General features: G+C 44.0%; 2 protein-coding genes across 26 annotated transcripts in view; both read left to right on the plus strand.

The window, feature by feature from the left end:
- Window positions 1–15,010, plus strand: part of LOC106565164 (mucin-6-like) — a 116,938-nt gene that overhangs the window by 17,389 nt on the left and 84,539 nt on the right. The gene's annotated exons all lie outside the window — the stretch shown is intronic.
- LOC106565167 (uncharacterized) overlaps window positions 1–15,010 on the plus strand; it is a 52,799-nt gene that overhangs the window by 2,277 nt on the left and 35,512 nt on the right. The window contains exons 5-8 of one of the 2 annotated variants that reach the window (XM_045691494.1): window positions 936–998; window positions 1,211–1,258; window positions 6,325–6,426; window positions 6,613–7,299. The exons of the other annotated variant lie outside the window; for it this stretch is intronic. Coding sequence (XP_045547450.1) covers window positions 936–998; window positions 1,211–1,258; window positions 6,325–6,426; window positions 6,613–6,665 — 266 coding nt within the window. The 3' untranslated portion in view covers window positions 6,666–7,299. Of the gene's footprint in view, window positions 1–935; window positions 999–1,210; window positions 1,259–6,324; window positions 6,427–6,612; window positions 7,300–15,010 lie in introns of those variants that run through there. 2 annotated transcript variants of the gene reach the window in all.

Here is a 15,010-nt window from a genome sequence, read left to right on the forward strand (position 1 = left end):
TCTCCCTGAGTGTGCTGCCAATCCGAAGCTCTCTCACTCATACGGCTCTCTGTCACATGATAGGGTCTTTCTCACAGGCTACAAGTTAAGACAGACACATCGGGGACGCAACTGTGCGAGTCCTTATCCAATTCTGAGGTGCCTATAGAAGATATTGGAAGAACAGTCCACATTTACTTTTCGTCAGCCAACAAGATAGGTTGGCCTAACGAACAGCAAAAGCACTAGCCTATGTCAATCTACTATCCCCCATAGTACAAAAATGTACCTATTTTATTCTGTGCAAGAAATAGATATACCAAACATAGTCTGGGACAGTTGGGCGATGCGATAGATTCCAAATTAATACAACTGCTAGCATCCCCCCCCCCAAAGAATTATGCAATGTGGCTGACACAGCAGATCAGAACGTTTAGCTTAAAATATTGATAAACTATTTGGCTATTTCTTCACATTATAAGAGCGGCAATGCGCACATGGTAGTAGGCTATAAGCGCGAATGTTCCATTAGCGGAAAACACCATTAACAAAAATGACCGCTTGTAAAAAAAAAACCCACCTCTTTTAAGTAAGCATTGTGACAAATAAAGCCAGGGTAGCTTTAATACGGTCACCGCAACAGCCCTAGTGCTGCTGTTATTTTATAGCAGAGCTCGTTACAGCGGTAAGAAAAGCCTGTTTCTACTTTGCCCTCATCATCACAGTGAGTCCTACAACAGGTGTATTGGTCCTCTAAGGGACCGTCTTTGCAAATACTGTTTCCAATTGTACATTCAGTCAAAGGTCTGGGTTTTAACAATAATGTGCCACATTATGCTATTGTGAACATGTCATCTTTCTGTTGACTGAGTTGTGTTGTTTTCTAACTAAGTGATGAATACCTTACTTCTTGTGTAAATAGATACACAATTAACTTGTCTTGTGATGCTTCCCAGCAGGTTCGACTGTTAGTTCAACTTTGACCCCAGTGAGACCAACTACCAATAGGACCACTAAATGTAACTTAGTTTACAGTTAAACATTTTCTGTTCTCATTAATTCACTAAAATCTCAGACCGGTTTACTAAAATACCTATTCATAGCTGCTTGTAATTTCAGTCCAGATTTGTGTTCTTTTAGTCCATCTGATTTGTAGGTCATGTGTAATATACTTCTCTTTTTCTGCTTAATTAATGACTTTCTTGTGTAATATGAGTTCTCTTCTCACCAGGCTTGACCTTTCCTTTGACCCCCAGTACAGCATTGAATCCTACATCAGGTGTGTTAGTCATCTTCACCTAGTTACAGTAGCAGTTACAGTAGCAGACCAAAACAAATAGAATTGCTTTATGTTCCTCAGGTTGTTGTACATTTTTTTTCTTTGTGGAGAAGAAGGACAAAACCCTGGGCCCATGCATCGACTACAGGGGTCTCAACGACATCACAGTGAAGGACCGCTACCCACTACCACTCATCTCCTAGGCCTTCGAGCCGCTTCAGGGGGCCACTGTGTTCTCCAAGCTGGACCTATGGAATGACTACCACCTGGTGCGGATACGGGAAGGGGACAAGTGGAAGACTGCCTTCAACATGGCCAGAGGTCACTACGAGTATCTGGTCATGCTCTATGGACTTACCAACGCCCCTGCTGTGTTCCAGGCTCTTGTCAATGATGTCCTCCGCAACATATTGAACCGGTTCTGCTTCGTCTACCTCGACAACATCCTCGTCTCCTCCCGCTCCGCCCAAGAACATGTGCTCCACGTCCGATAGGTTCTCCAACAACTCCTGGAGAACCAGCTTTTTGTGAAAGTGGAGAAGTGCAAATTCCATCACTCCACCGTCCCCTTCCTGGGTTACATCATCACTGCAGGGAGTGTCCAGATGGAACCTGGGAAGGTGAGAGCGGTGGTGGATTGGCCCCAGCCTATGTCCAGGGTGCAGCTGCAATGTTTCCTGGGATTCGGCAACTTTTATTGCCGCTTTATCCGGGGTTACAGCACCCTGGTTTCCCCCCTGTCTGCACTCACCTCTCCTAAGGTTCCATTCACATGGTCCCCAGCTGCTTACTGGACATTCCGGGATCTCAAACAGTTTCACCACAGCTCCCATCTTGGTTCATCCTGACCTGTCCCGCCAGTTCGTGGTGGAGGCCGATGCTTCGGATGTCGGAGTGGGGCAGTGCTGTCCCAGGAGCTCAAGTGACATCCCTGCGCCACCTTCTCCCATTGCCTCAACGCCAGGGAGAGGAACTACGATGTGGGGAATCGTGAGCTTCTCGAAGAGAAAATGGTGTTGGAGGCGTGAAGGCACTGGCTGGAGGGGACGGAACATCCGTTCAATGAGTGGACCGTCCACAAAAACCTAGAATATCTCCGCACCGCCAATTGTCTCAATTCCAGGCAAGCTAGATGGGCTCTGCTTTTCACCAGGTTCAACTTCTCCCTCTCATACCGACCGGGATCCAAGAATGTCAAGCTGGATGAGCTGTTGCGCCGCTAAAGCCCCATGTCTACAACACTGGAATCCGAGACCATCTTTCCCACCTCGTGCCTGGCGACGGCACTAAGCTGGGGGATACATTGGCGCAGCGTTTCCAGCCTAACCCCGGGGGGGCCCAGATAACCGGATGTTTGTTCCTGAAGCGGTCCGCTCCTCGGTCCTGGCGTGGGCCCACTCCACTAGGCTTGCCTGCCACCCGGGCTCCTGTCGGACCCTGGCCTTTGAAGCGACAATGCTTTTGGTAGCATATCATGATTCCCGATGTCTCCGCATTCATCACCACATATACGGTCTGCATGCCGAACAAGATTCCTCGGCAAGCTCCTGCTGGTCTCCTGCAACCTCAGCCAAAGAGCGGCCCACCTTATGGTGCAGCACGTGGTGCAGCACGTCTTCCGGATCCATGGACTCCCAGTAAACATGGTCTCCGACCGGGGTCCTCAGTTCTCATCCAGGTTCTGGAAGGCGTTCTGCATATTCATTGGGCCGTCCGCCAGACTGTCCTCTGGGTTCCCACATCGAACGGCCAGTCGGAGCGAGCCAACCAAGACTTGGAAACTAATCTTTGCTGCCTGGTCTCTGCCAACTCCACCACCTGGAGCCAGCAACTAGTGTCGGTCGAATACACACACACACAACACCCTTCCTTGCCCTTTGAGTGTTCCCTGGACTACCGCCGCTGTCGTCGTACCTAGAAGAAAGCCCAGTCGGCCCTTCTCAAGACCACCTCCATGTATCAACGTCAAGCGGACTACCACCGGACCACAGCTCCCCGGTATCGTCTCGGGCAGAAGTTATGGCTGTTCACCCAGGATCTGCCCTTCCCGCAAACTTTCCCCCCCGGTTTATCGGCCCTTTCCTCATCTCCAAGGTCATTAGCCCCTCTGCTGTTCATCTTGTTTTGCCCCATACCCTCCGTATACAGTACATCCCACTTTTCATGTGTCTAAAATCAAATCCATGTTTCACAGCCCTTTGTCTCCCTTTGTCTCCTTCTGTTCTGTACCTTTTGACTCTGATCTGGATTGTGATATCTTGCCTCGCAACTAGCTATGCCCCAGGGAACCCAGAGAGCATGCCAGCAAGATGGAAATGCCCCTTTCTACCCGATGGTATAAAGAATTTGAGTTAAGGATTAACATACCAGACTAGGATGACCACACGCTGCAGCCGAGGTCTACGATTAGTCACGACCCCAAAACGCAACATGATGTTGAAGAAGACAAAGGACCTCTTAACAATCAATGCTACGGTTGACTGGCTGTTCTAAGTATTGTATCTAAGAAGGTGTATTTAAGCAGAACCATCCGGTTATTCTTTTCAAGTTATCGTTCGTCTACACTGCTTTCATCCCCACACTGGGATCATCTACATGGGTGATTAGCCATCCTCAGTAGACCACTCTTCCAGAATGATTACAAGGAAACAGACAACAAAGAGAAAGAACATTGTGACATTTTGTGGACAATCAGAGACTTACACCTGAGAACGATGGAGAAGGCCACCCAAAGAACAAGGTCTACGTCGAATCTTTCTCACTAGGAAGACTCGGCCCACGAAGGCCTGGGCCCAACAGAGATACCCAACGAAGACCTTCAACACATAAATACATGCATTACACTTTTTACCCATAAGAGCGGCAGTTCGGGGCAAGGTATTACGGCTAAACTAAGTATAGTTTACAAATGTATCCATGGGTTGTTTCTCTTTCGCTCTCTTTCCCTCCCGCTCCCTCTTTAAATCTCCATCTTGTGTAACACGTGTCATATTGTGTTGGTCTGCTAAGGACCTCTTGTCATCGTATCAAGTTTCTAATCAATAACCTATACCGTGTGTGTATGTGTATCTTATGTTATCATGTAGCCTTTTAGTAAATATGGAACGGAGATCGGGCTGCCTTCTGAAAATTAGTTGGCGAGGGAGTAAATCTCTACTACCATCTGTTCTATTGACCAATGTGCAATCATTGGAAAATAAAATGGATGATCTGCGATCAAGACTGTTCGACCAACTGGAGATTAAAAACTGTAATATATTATCTTTTACTGAGTTGTGGCTGAATGACGACACGGATAATATAGAGCTGGCTGGGTTCTGTGCATCGGCAGGACAGAGAAGCTACGTCTGGTAAGACGAGGGGCGGGGGTTTGTATCTATTTGTCAATAACAGCTGGTGACCGATGTCTAATATTAAAGAGGTCTCCAGGTATTGCTCGCCTGAGATAGAGGACCTTGTTATAAGCTGTAGACCACACTATCTACCAAGAGAGTTCTCATTTAAATTATTCGTAGCCGTCTATTTACTACCACAAACCGATGCTGGCAGTAAGACCAGCATGTCACGTGCAACCAGAGGAAAGAAACTCTAAACCACTTTTACTCCACACACAGAGACGCATACAAAGCTCTCCTTCGCCCTCCATTTGGTAAATCTGACAATAATTCTATCCTCCTGATTCCTGCTTACAAGCAAAAACTAAAGCAGGAAGCACCATTTTACTGCATTCTACAATACGTATATTATAAAGATATCCCTCTCTGGATCTCACTCCTCTCTCTCCATCAGAGCCACTTCATTTCCTGTGGCGTCACATCCTAATAATTCTAACCCCCATGATTCCTGCTTACAAGCAAAAACTACAGTGACTCAGATAATACGGAAATGGTCAGATGACGTGGATGCTACGCTACAGGTCTGTTTTGCTAGCACAGACTATGTTCTGGGATTCATCCAATGGCATTGAGGAGTTTACCACCTCAGTCAACGACTTCTTCAATAAGTGCATCAACGACTTCACCCCCAAAGTGACCGTACGTTGATATCCCAACCAGAAGCCATGGAATTACAGGTAACATCCGCATCGAGCTAAAGGCTATAGCTGCCACTTTCAAGGAGCGGGACAGTAATCCAGACGCTTACAAGAAATACCGCATCGCCCTCAGACAAACCATCAAACAGTCAAAGCGTCAATACATAATTAAGATTGAATCCTACTACACCGGCTCTGACGCTAGTCGGATGTGGCAGGGCTTGAAAACTATTACATTTTACATTTACATTTTAGTCATTTAGCAGACGCTCTTATCCAGAGCGACTTACAGTAGTGAATGCATACATTTCATTAAAAAAAATGTTTTCTTCCGTACTGGTCCCCCGTGGGAATCGAACCGACAACCCTGGCGTTGCAAACACCATGCTCTACCAACTAAGCTACACGGGACTGGGACTACGAAGGGAAATCCAGCCGTGAGCTGCCCAGTGACGAGGGCCTACCAGACGAGCTACATGCCTTTTATGCTCGCTTCGAGGCAAGCACTTGTTAAATCTACCTCAAAAGGCTAAAGATGGATTTTCCACACTCTACAGTTTCCCATGTGTATCAAGCACAGGAGGTTGGTGGCACCTTAATTGGGGATGACGGGCTTGTGGTAATGGCTTCTGTGGAATGAGTGGAATAGTATCAGGTATTCCATTTGTACCATTTTAGCCATTATAATGAGCTGTCCTCCCCTCAGCAGCCTTCACTGGTATCAAGAATTGTCCACCACCGAAAGGACATCCAGCCAACTTGAAACGACTGTGGAAATTGAAGTCAACATGGGCCAACATCCCTGTGGAATGCTTTCGACACCTTGTAAAGTCTATGCCTCGACGAATTGAGGCTGTTCCGAAAGGCAAAATGGGGTGGGGGAGGTGCAACTAAATATTTAAGGAAGCTGTTCCTAATGTTTGGTTTACTCAGTGTGTAGCCCTAAATCAATGAAGTAGCATTTTACTGCATTCTACAGTACGTATATTATAAAGATATCCCTCTCTGGATCTCTCTCCTCTCTTTCCATCAGAGCCACTTGATTTCCTGTGGCGTCACATCCTCACTGTGTTTGTCCTACTGGCTACCTGTGGACTAATTATACACTATGTCATCTCCCATCAATGCCCTAAAGGTCAGTTTACCTGTCAATCACTTCCTATAAGCCAGTAGGAAATAGTAATGTGTAAATTGTAATGTATGATGATTTGGGCTGTAGCAAGGCTAAGTAAAATAGTAAATCAATGTGATTTGTGTACATGTCGTTTAAGCTAAAAGTGTATGTGAATATGACATGTACACAGTACATCTGTCTTTTCAGCTGTTCCAAAGAGAAGCAGGAGGGTGGACCAGAGCAATGAAGACTTTCGTTGACAGTGTGCTAAATCACTGTGCTAAATCACTGTGCATACCTACAAACATACACGCACGCACACACACACACAAACTTATTTTTACATTTAAAAATATATATATTTGACGTTTTATGCATCTTTGAGATTTCTGTGATTTTTCTTTTCAAATTGAGTGTATGATAGTGTTGCTTGGCAAGTTGAAAACTTAATGTACAAAGTGTACATACATACATTGACTGTACAAAACATTAAGAACACCCTCCCCCCAGTTTGAAGTAAGTTACTAACTGGCGTTAGGGGCATGGACTCTACAAGGTGTTGAAAGCGTTCCACAGGGATGCTGACTCCAAGGCTTCCCACAGTTGTGTCAAGTTGGATGGCTGTCCTTTGGGTGGTGGACCATTCTTGATACACACGTGAAACTGTTGAGTGTGAAAAACCCACCAGCGTTGCAGTTCTTGACACAAACCGGCCTGGCACCTACTACCATACCCCGCTCAAAAGGCACGTAAATATTTTGTTTTTCCCAATCGATGTCTCAATTGTCTCAAGGCTTAAAAATCCTTCTTTAATCTGTCTCCTCCCCTTCATCCACAATGCTTGAAGTGGATTTAACAAGTGACATAAATAAAGGATCATAACTTTCACCTGAATTCACCTGGTCAGTCTTTGTTATGGAAAGAGCAGGTGTTCATAATGTTTTGTTTTGTAAACTCTGTGTATATACATACACACAAACATACATACATTTGCACACATACAATTTTTTATGATTTTTTTATTTTTTTTATTTCACCTTTATTTAACCAGGTAGGCAAGTTGAGAACAAGTTCTCATTTACAATTGCGACCTGGCCAAGATAAAGCAAAGCAGTTCGACAACATACAAAAACACAGAGTTACACATGGAGTAAAACAACATACAATCAATGATACAGTAGAAAAATAAGACTATATACAATGTGAGCAAATGATGTGAGATAAGGGAGGTAAAGGCAAAAAAAGGCCATGGTGGCAGAGTAAATACAGTGTAGCAAGTAAAACACTGGAATGGTAGATTTGTTATTTGAAGAAAGTTCAAAGTTAAAATATAAATAATATGGTGCAAAGGAGCAAAATAAATAAAATAAATAAATACAGTAGGGGAAGATGGTAGTAGTTTGGGCTAAATTATAGATGGGCTATGTACAGGTGCAGTGATCTGTGAGCTGCTCTGACAGCTGGTGCTTAAAGCTAGTGAGGGAGATAAGTGTTTTTAACACCGTTTTATGCAATCAAGTGTCCGTTCTATAATCTTTGTTGAAATTGACTGCATGATAGTGTTGAAGGCAAGGTGCACAGAGCAATGTTTATTATTAAAACTTTTCAAATAACAGTTTGTCTCGGGGATCTTTATTTATTTACAAATTATATGTAATAGTCTGTTTAGCCTGGGTGCCAGTCTGTTTCTACTCTATTGCCAACTCCTTATGTAATTGCCATGTTTACAACATTTCATAAGGAGTTGGCAAGAGAGCATAAACAGACTGGCACCCAGGCTAGTGTCTGATTGGTGTTAATGTCAATTATACATTTATTATATACATATACCCACTAACAGGGTATGGTAATAAGTTATTGATAGCAGTGTAGTTCTAGTGTCCCTTCAGAAAGCTGTCCAGTATGCGGTCTCCCCTGTCTGAGAGCCAGTATCCAGCCATGGCCGCCACTCCAACCATTATCTATTTCACTTGCTATGGTAATGTTAACATATGTTTCTCATGCCAATAAAGCCCTTCAATTGAATTGAATTATGATAGATAGATAGATAGATAGATAGAGAGAGAGAGAGAGAGAGAAATGTATTTACCAAAATACAAAAAAACATACAAGATCCTTTAACGACGGAGATATTAATACTTTTTTTATTAATGGAAAAATTACGCTGATGAACTTATATCCTATTTTACTTGCTTACTTACTTATGGAGTTGCCTTCTCCAGAATATTTAGTTTTCAAATCATATGAGCAAAACATATTTCGCTTTATCTGGAAGGCTAAGCCAGACAAGATCGGAGACAAACTCCTCATGTCGTTGTCTACTCGGGGCACGCAGCAGTCACTGAGGCTCGTTTAGTGTAAGCGGGTATGATGAGGGCTACTGATCTCGTCTTTGAGCAGTCCAAGACGTCCCGATATTTTATCGGCACAAAATCTGCAATGCTCGTGTAGTGTGAGATGTGCAACGGCAAGTTTTAGAACGGTGATGAGCAATAACCAATGAGAGCTCGCCAGAAAATAATCCAGTGAGATGAAGACGTTGTTTCGCATCACCCAGAATGTCTAGGCTCTTGAGAAGGAGTGATGACTACAACTAGTATGCGTTTGTACTTGCCTCTAATCAAAGCCAAAGCATCAAATCAATACACCTCTGAAGTTTACTAATGATGTTATGAAATTCAAAATGTTGGCTAGATATTTCAACTCTTCATGGCAAGCGTGAATGTCTGACTGAAAACATTTGAGGCTGCTTGAGCCACAATCATATTTTATCAGGTTTAAAGGTTAGTCCCAGATGCAGACAATGTCGAATTAACAATGGTTTAATAATCCAACAAGGGCAGGCAATAGACAGGTCAAGGCAGGCAGGGGTCAGAGAACCAGATGTCGGGCAGCAATACCGGATGGCAGGCAGGCTCAGGGTCTGGGTAAGGCAGATGTCGGGACAGACAGAGTGGTCAGGCAGGCGGGCTCAGAGTCAGGACAGGCAAGGGTCAAAACCGGGTGGGCAAGAAAAGAGAGACTAGAAAAAGCAGGCGCTAAGACACAAAATGCTGGTTGACTTGATCAAACAAGATGAAGTGGCACAGACAGACAGAAAAACAGGTATAAATACACAGGGGATAATGGTGATGATGGGCGACACCTGGAGGGGTGTGGAGACAATCACAAAGGCAGGTGAAACAGATCAGGGTGGGACAATCTCTTTAAAAGTAAAATATTTGTCGACATCCACTTCCGCAAAACTGAACGTGCGATCCACCGCATTTAAACATGGAAAGAGGTCTGGAAATATGGCTGAGTTTAAACAATGTAGTTATTCCCTCCGCAAGGCAATCAAACAAGCGAAGTGCCGGTACAGGGACAAGGTGGAGTTGCAATTCGACTGCTCAGACACGAGACATATTTGGCAGGGTCTACAGGAAATCATGGACTACAAAAATAAAAACAGCCACGTCATGGACACCGACGTCACGCTTTCCGACAAACTAAACACCTTCTTTGCCCGCTTTGAGGACGATACAGTGCCACCGTCGTGGCTCGCTAACAAAGACTGCGTCCACCCTCTCCTTATCCGTGGCTGACGTGAGTAAAACATTTACATTTGTTGACCTTCGCAGGGATGCTGGCCCGGACGGCATCCCTAGCCGCCTCCTCAGAGCATGCGCAGACCAGCTGGCTAGTGTGTTTACAGACATATTCAGTCACTCCCTATCCCAGTCTGTTGTCCCCACATGCTTCAAGATGGCTACCATTGTTCCTGTACCCAAGAAGGCGAAGATAACTGAACTAAATGACAACCGCCTCGTAGCACTTACTTCTGTCATCATGAAGTGCTTTGAGAAGCTAGTTAAGGATCATATCACTGCCACCTTACCGGCCACCCTAGACCCACTTCAGTTTGCATACCACCCCAACAGGTCTACAGATGACGCAATTGCCATCACACTGCACACTGCCCTATCCCATCTGGACAAAAAAAATACCTATGTAAGAAAGCTGTTTATTGACTACAGCTCAGCATTCAACACCATAGTACCCTCCAAGCCCATCATCAAGCTGGAGGCCCTGGGTCTCAACCCCGCCCTGTGCAACTGGGTCCTGGTCTTTCTGACGGGCCGCCCCCAGGTGATGAAGGTAGGAAATAACATCTCCGCTTCACTGACCCTCAACACTGGGGCCCCACAAGCGTGTGTGCTCAGCACTATCCTGTACTCCATGTTCAACCACGACTGTGTGGTCATGCACGCCTCCAACTCAATCATCAAGTTTGCAGACAACACATCAGTAGTGGGCCTGATCACCAACAATGACGAGACAGCCTACAGGGAGGAGGTGAGGGCACTCGGAGTGTGGTGTCAGGAAAGCAACCTCTCACTCAACGTCAACAAAACAAAGGAGATGATCATGGATTTCAGGAAACAGCAGAGGGAGAACCCTCTTATTCACATCAAAGGGACAGCAGTGGAGAAGGGGGAAAGTTTTAACCTGTTGGGGCTAGGGGGCAGTATTTACACGGCCGGATAAAAAACGTACCCGATTTAATCTGGTTACTACTCCTGCCCAGTAACTAGAATATGCATATAATTATTGGCTTTGGATAGAAAACACCCTAAAGTTTCTAAAACTGTTTGAATGGTGTCTGTGAGTATAACAGAACTCATTTGGCAGGCCAAAACCTGAGAAGATTCCTTACAGGAAGTGGCCTGTCTGACAATTTCTTGCCCTCCTTGATCATCTCTAACAAATACAGGGGATCTCTGGCATGACGTGACACTTCCTACGGCTCCCACCACTTCCTACGGCAAGCGTCCCACCTAGCCCATAGAGGTTAAGTTCCTGGGCGTACACATCACAGACAAACTGAAATGGTCCACCCACACAGACAGTGTGGTGAAGAAGGCGTAACAGCGCCTCTTCAACCTCAGGAGGCTGAAGAAATGTGACTTGTCACCCAAAACCCTGATAAACTTTTATGGATATCCAATCGAGAGCATCCTGTCGGGCTGTATCACAGCCTGGTACGGCAACTGCACCTCCCTCAACTGCAAGGCTCTCCAGAGGGTGGTGCGGTCTGCACAACGCATCACCGAGGGAAAACTACCTGTCCTCCATGACACCGACAGCACCCGATATCACAGGATGGCCAAAAAGATCATCAAGGAAAATAGCCAACCGAGCCACTGCCTGTTCACACCGCTATCATCCAGAAGGAGAGGTCAGTACAGGTGCATCAAAGCTGGGACTGAGAGATTGAAAAACGGCTTCTATCTCAAGGCCATCAGACTGCTAAACAGCAATCACTAACTCAGAGAGGATGCTGCCTACAATGAGACCCCATCACTGGACACTTTAATAAATGGATAGCTAGTCACTTTAAATAATGCCACTTTAACCCTCCTGTTGTGTTCATTTCATGTTAATTAATTCTGTGTTCCCGGTCGTAAAATGACCGCCCCGTTATAGCTGATTATAAATCCATAATAATACATGCAGTTGAAGTCGGAACTTTACATTCATCTTAGCCAAATACATTTAAACTCAGTTTTTCACAATTCCTGACATTTAATCCTAGTAAAAATTCTCTGTCTTAGGTCAGTTCAGTTCACCACTTTATTTTACGAATGTGAAATGTCAGAATAATAGTGGAGAGAATGATTTATTTCAGCTTTTATTTCTTTCATCACATTCCCAGTGGGTCAGAAGTTCACATACACTCAATGAGTATTTGGTAGCATTGCCTTTAAATTGTTTAACTTGGGTCAAACGTTTTGGGTAGCCTTCCACAAGCTTCCCACAATAAGTTGGGTGAATTTTGGCCCGTAACTCCTGACAGAGCTGGTGTAACTAAGTCAGGTTTGTAGGCCCCTTGCTCGCACAGAATTCTTCAGTTCCGCCCACACATTTTCTATAGGATTAAGGTTAGGGCTTTATGATGGCCACTCCAATACGTTGACTTTTTTGTCATTAAGCCATTTTGCCACAACTTTGGAAGTATGCTTGGGGTCATTGTCCATTTCGAAGACCCATTTGCGACGAAGATTAAACTTTCTGACTGCCTCATGATTCCATCTATTTTGTGAAGTGCACCAGTCCCTCCTGCAGCAAAGCACCCCCACAACATGATGCTGTCGCTCCCATGCTTCACGGTTGGGATGGTGTTCTTCGGCTTCAAATCCTACCCCTTTTTTCTCCAAACATAACGATGGTCATTATGGCCAAACAGTTCTATTTTTGTATCATTAGACCAGAGGACATTTCTCCAAAAAGTATGATCTTTGTCCCCGTGTGCAGTTGCAAACCGTAGTCTGTCTCTTTTATGGCGGTTTTGGAGCAGTGGCTACTTCCTTGCTGAGCGGCCTTTCAGGTTATGTCGATATAGGACTCGTTTTACTGTGGATATAGATACTTTTGTACCCGTTTCCTCCAGCATCTTCACAAGGTCCTTTGCTGTTGTTCTGGAATTGATTTGCACTTTTCGCACCAAAGTACGTGTCACATCCTGACCAGTAGAGGGCGTATTTGTTATTGTAGTTTGGTCAGGACGTGGCAGAGGGTATTTGTTTTATTTGGCCCTGGGTTATGTGTAGTGTAGAGGGGTGTTATATTTATGTGTTCCGGGGTTTGGGTGTATGTTCTGGTTTTTTGTTTTCTAGGGTTTTCTAGTTTGTATATTTCTTTGTGGTCTGTGTGGCTCTCGATCAGGAACAGCTGTTCATCGTTGTTCCTGATTGGGAGTCATATTTAAAGTGCTTGTTTTGACCTGTTTAGTTGTGGGTAGTTGATTTTGCACTGCTGTGATATAGCCTGTAAAACTGTCGGTTTGGACATCGTTGTTTTCCCGTGTTCTCATAATTTAAATAAATATGATGTTGAGCTCGCAACCCGCTGCGCCTTGGTCATCTCTACACTACGACAGCCGTGACAGTACGTTCATCTCTAGGAGACAGAACGCATCTCCTTCCTGAGCGGTGTGACGGCTGCGTGGTCCCATGGTGTTTATACTTGCGTACTATTGTTTGTATAGATGCACGTGGTACCTTCAGGCGTTTGGAAATTGCTCCCAAGGATGAACCAGACTTTTGATTTTCCCATGATGTCAAGCAAAGAGGCACTGAGTTTGAAGGTAGGCCTTGAAATACATCCACAGCTACACCTCCAATTGACTCAAATAATGTCAATTAGCCTATCAAAAGCTTCTAAAGCCATGACATAATTTTCTGGAATTTTCCAAGCTGTTTAAATGCACAGTCAACTTAGTGCATGTAAACTTTTGACCCACTGGAATTGTGATACAGTGAATTATAAGTGAATTAATCTGTCTGTTAACAATTGTTGGAAAAATTACCCTTGTCCTAACCGACTTGCCAAAAGTATAGTTTGTTAACTAGAAAATTGTTGAGTGGTTGATAAACGAGTTTTAATGACTCCAACCTAAATGTATGTACATTTCCGACTTCAACTGTATATTATCACCTAATGGTGTGTCTGATCTTTTCATCAACTTAAGATCTTGTGAAAATTACAAGTTTTGAACTTCTATTTGCTATTTACGGCCTGTAGGACTCATTGACCTGAGCTCATACATCTTGTTTTTGAATTTCAACAAAGCATAATGTGTGGATTATTTTGACTATAAAAAATACTCAGATGAAACATATTGTGCAATTTATCACAGACTACTTTGTGTCAAATTTAACAAGGACTCTCCTCCTCACCAGTGTCATGATCAAAGATATGATCAAGAGCCTTGCATACAGTATATCGTTTGGTCATTGTGCTGCCACAGAATGAATTGTGAGCAAGGCCTTAAAAAAGCTTTATATACCAGAGCTGCAAGAAAATATCTATTTATTATTGAAACAATGTTGCGATTGTTTGTGAGAATGCCAACAGGTGTGGTTCCCGTGGGGGAAAGATTCTATTTGGGAAAGGTTCCCGTGGGGGTTGCATTGGAAGCCAAGAAGGGGAGTGAGGTGCGCGTATGTGTCTGTGCTCAAACACACACGCATATGGGGGTCTGGTGAATGGGCATGTGCCTGAACTAAATTTTATACACTAATTGGAGTCTCACCCATTCATTTCTAATGACTGGTCATTTTTGACTGGGAACACTACCGGTGTACAAAAGTTAAATAAAACACCCAAAATGTAATGAAAATCATCAAAATGTATTTTGTGTGATCAGATGCCATGTGTGGACAAAGTCATGGACATTTATGATAATCAGATTAAATTAACTAAATTTTTCAGAGAGAACTTGTAAATCGGTCCAATTCGACCAGAACACACCAGGATGGTTAATAATGTTTACATATCTTACATTACTCACATCACATATATATATACTGTATTTTATACCATCTACTGTACCTTTGCTTATGCCACTCGGCCATTGTTCATGCATATACTTATATGTACATATTCTCATTCACCCCTTTAGATTTGTGTATATTAGGTACTTGTTGGGGAATTGTTAGATATTTCTGCACTGTCGGAACTAGAAGCACAAGCATTTCGCTACACTCACACTAACATCTGCTAACCATGTGTATGTGACCAATACAATTGATTTGATGTCTGAAACACAGGCTTTCAGGGTAAG

This window comes from Salmo salar, chromosome ssa12 (assembly GCF_905237065.1).
Source record: "Salmo salar chromosome ssa12, Ssal_v3.1, whole genome shotgun sequence".
NCBI lineage: Eukaryota > Metazoa > Chordata > Actinopteri > Salmoniformes > Salmonidae > Salmo > Salmo salar.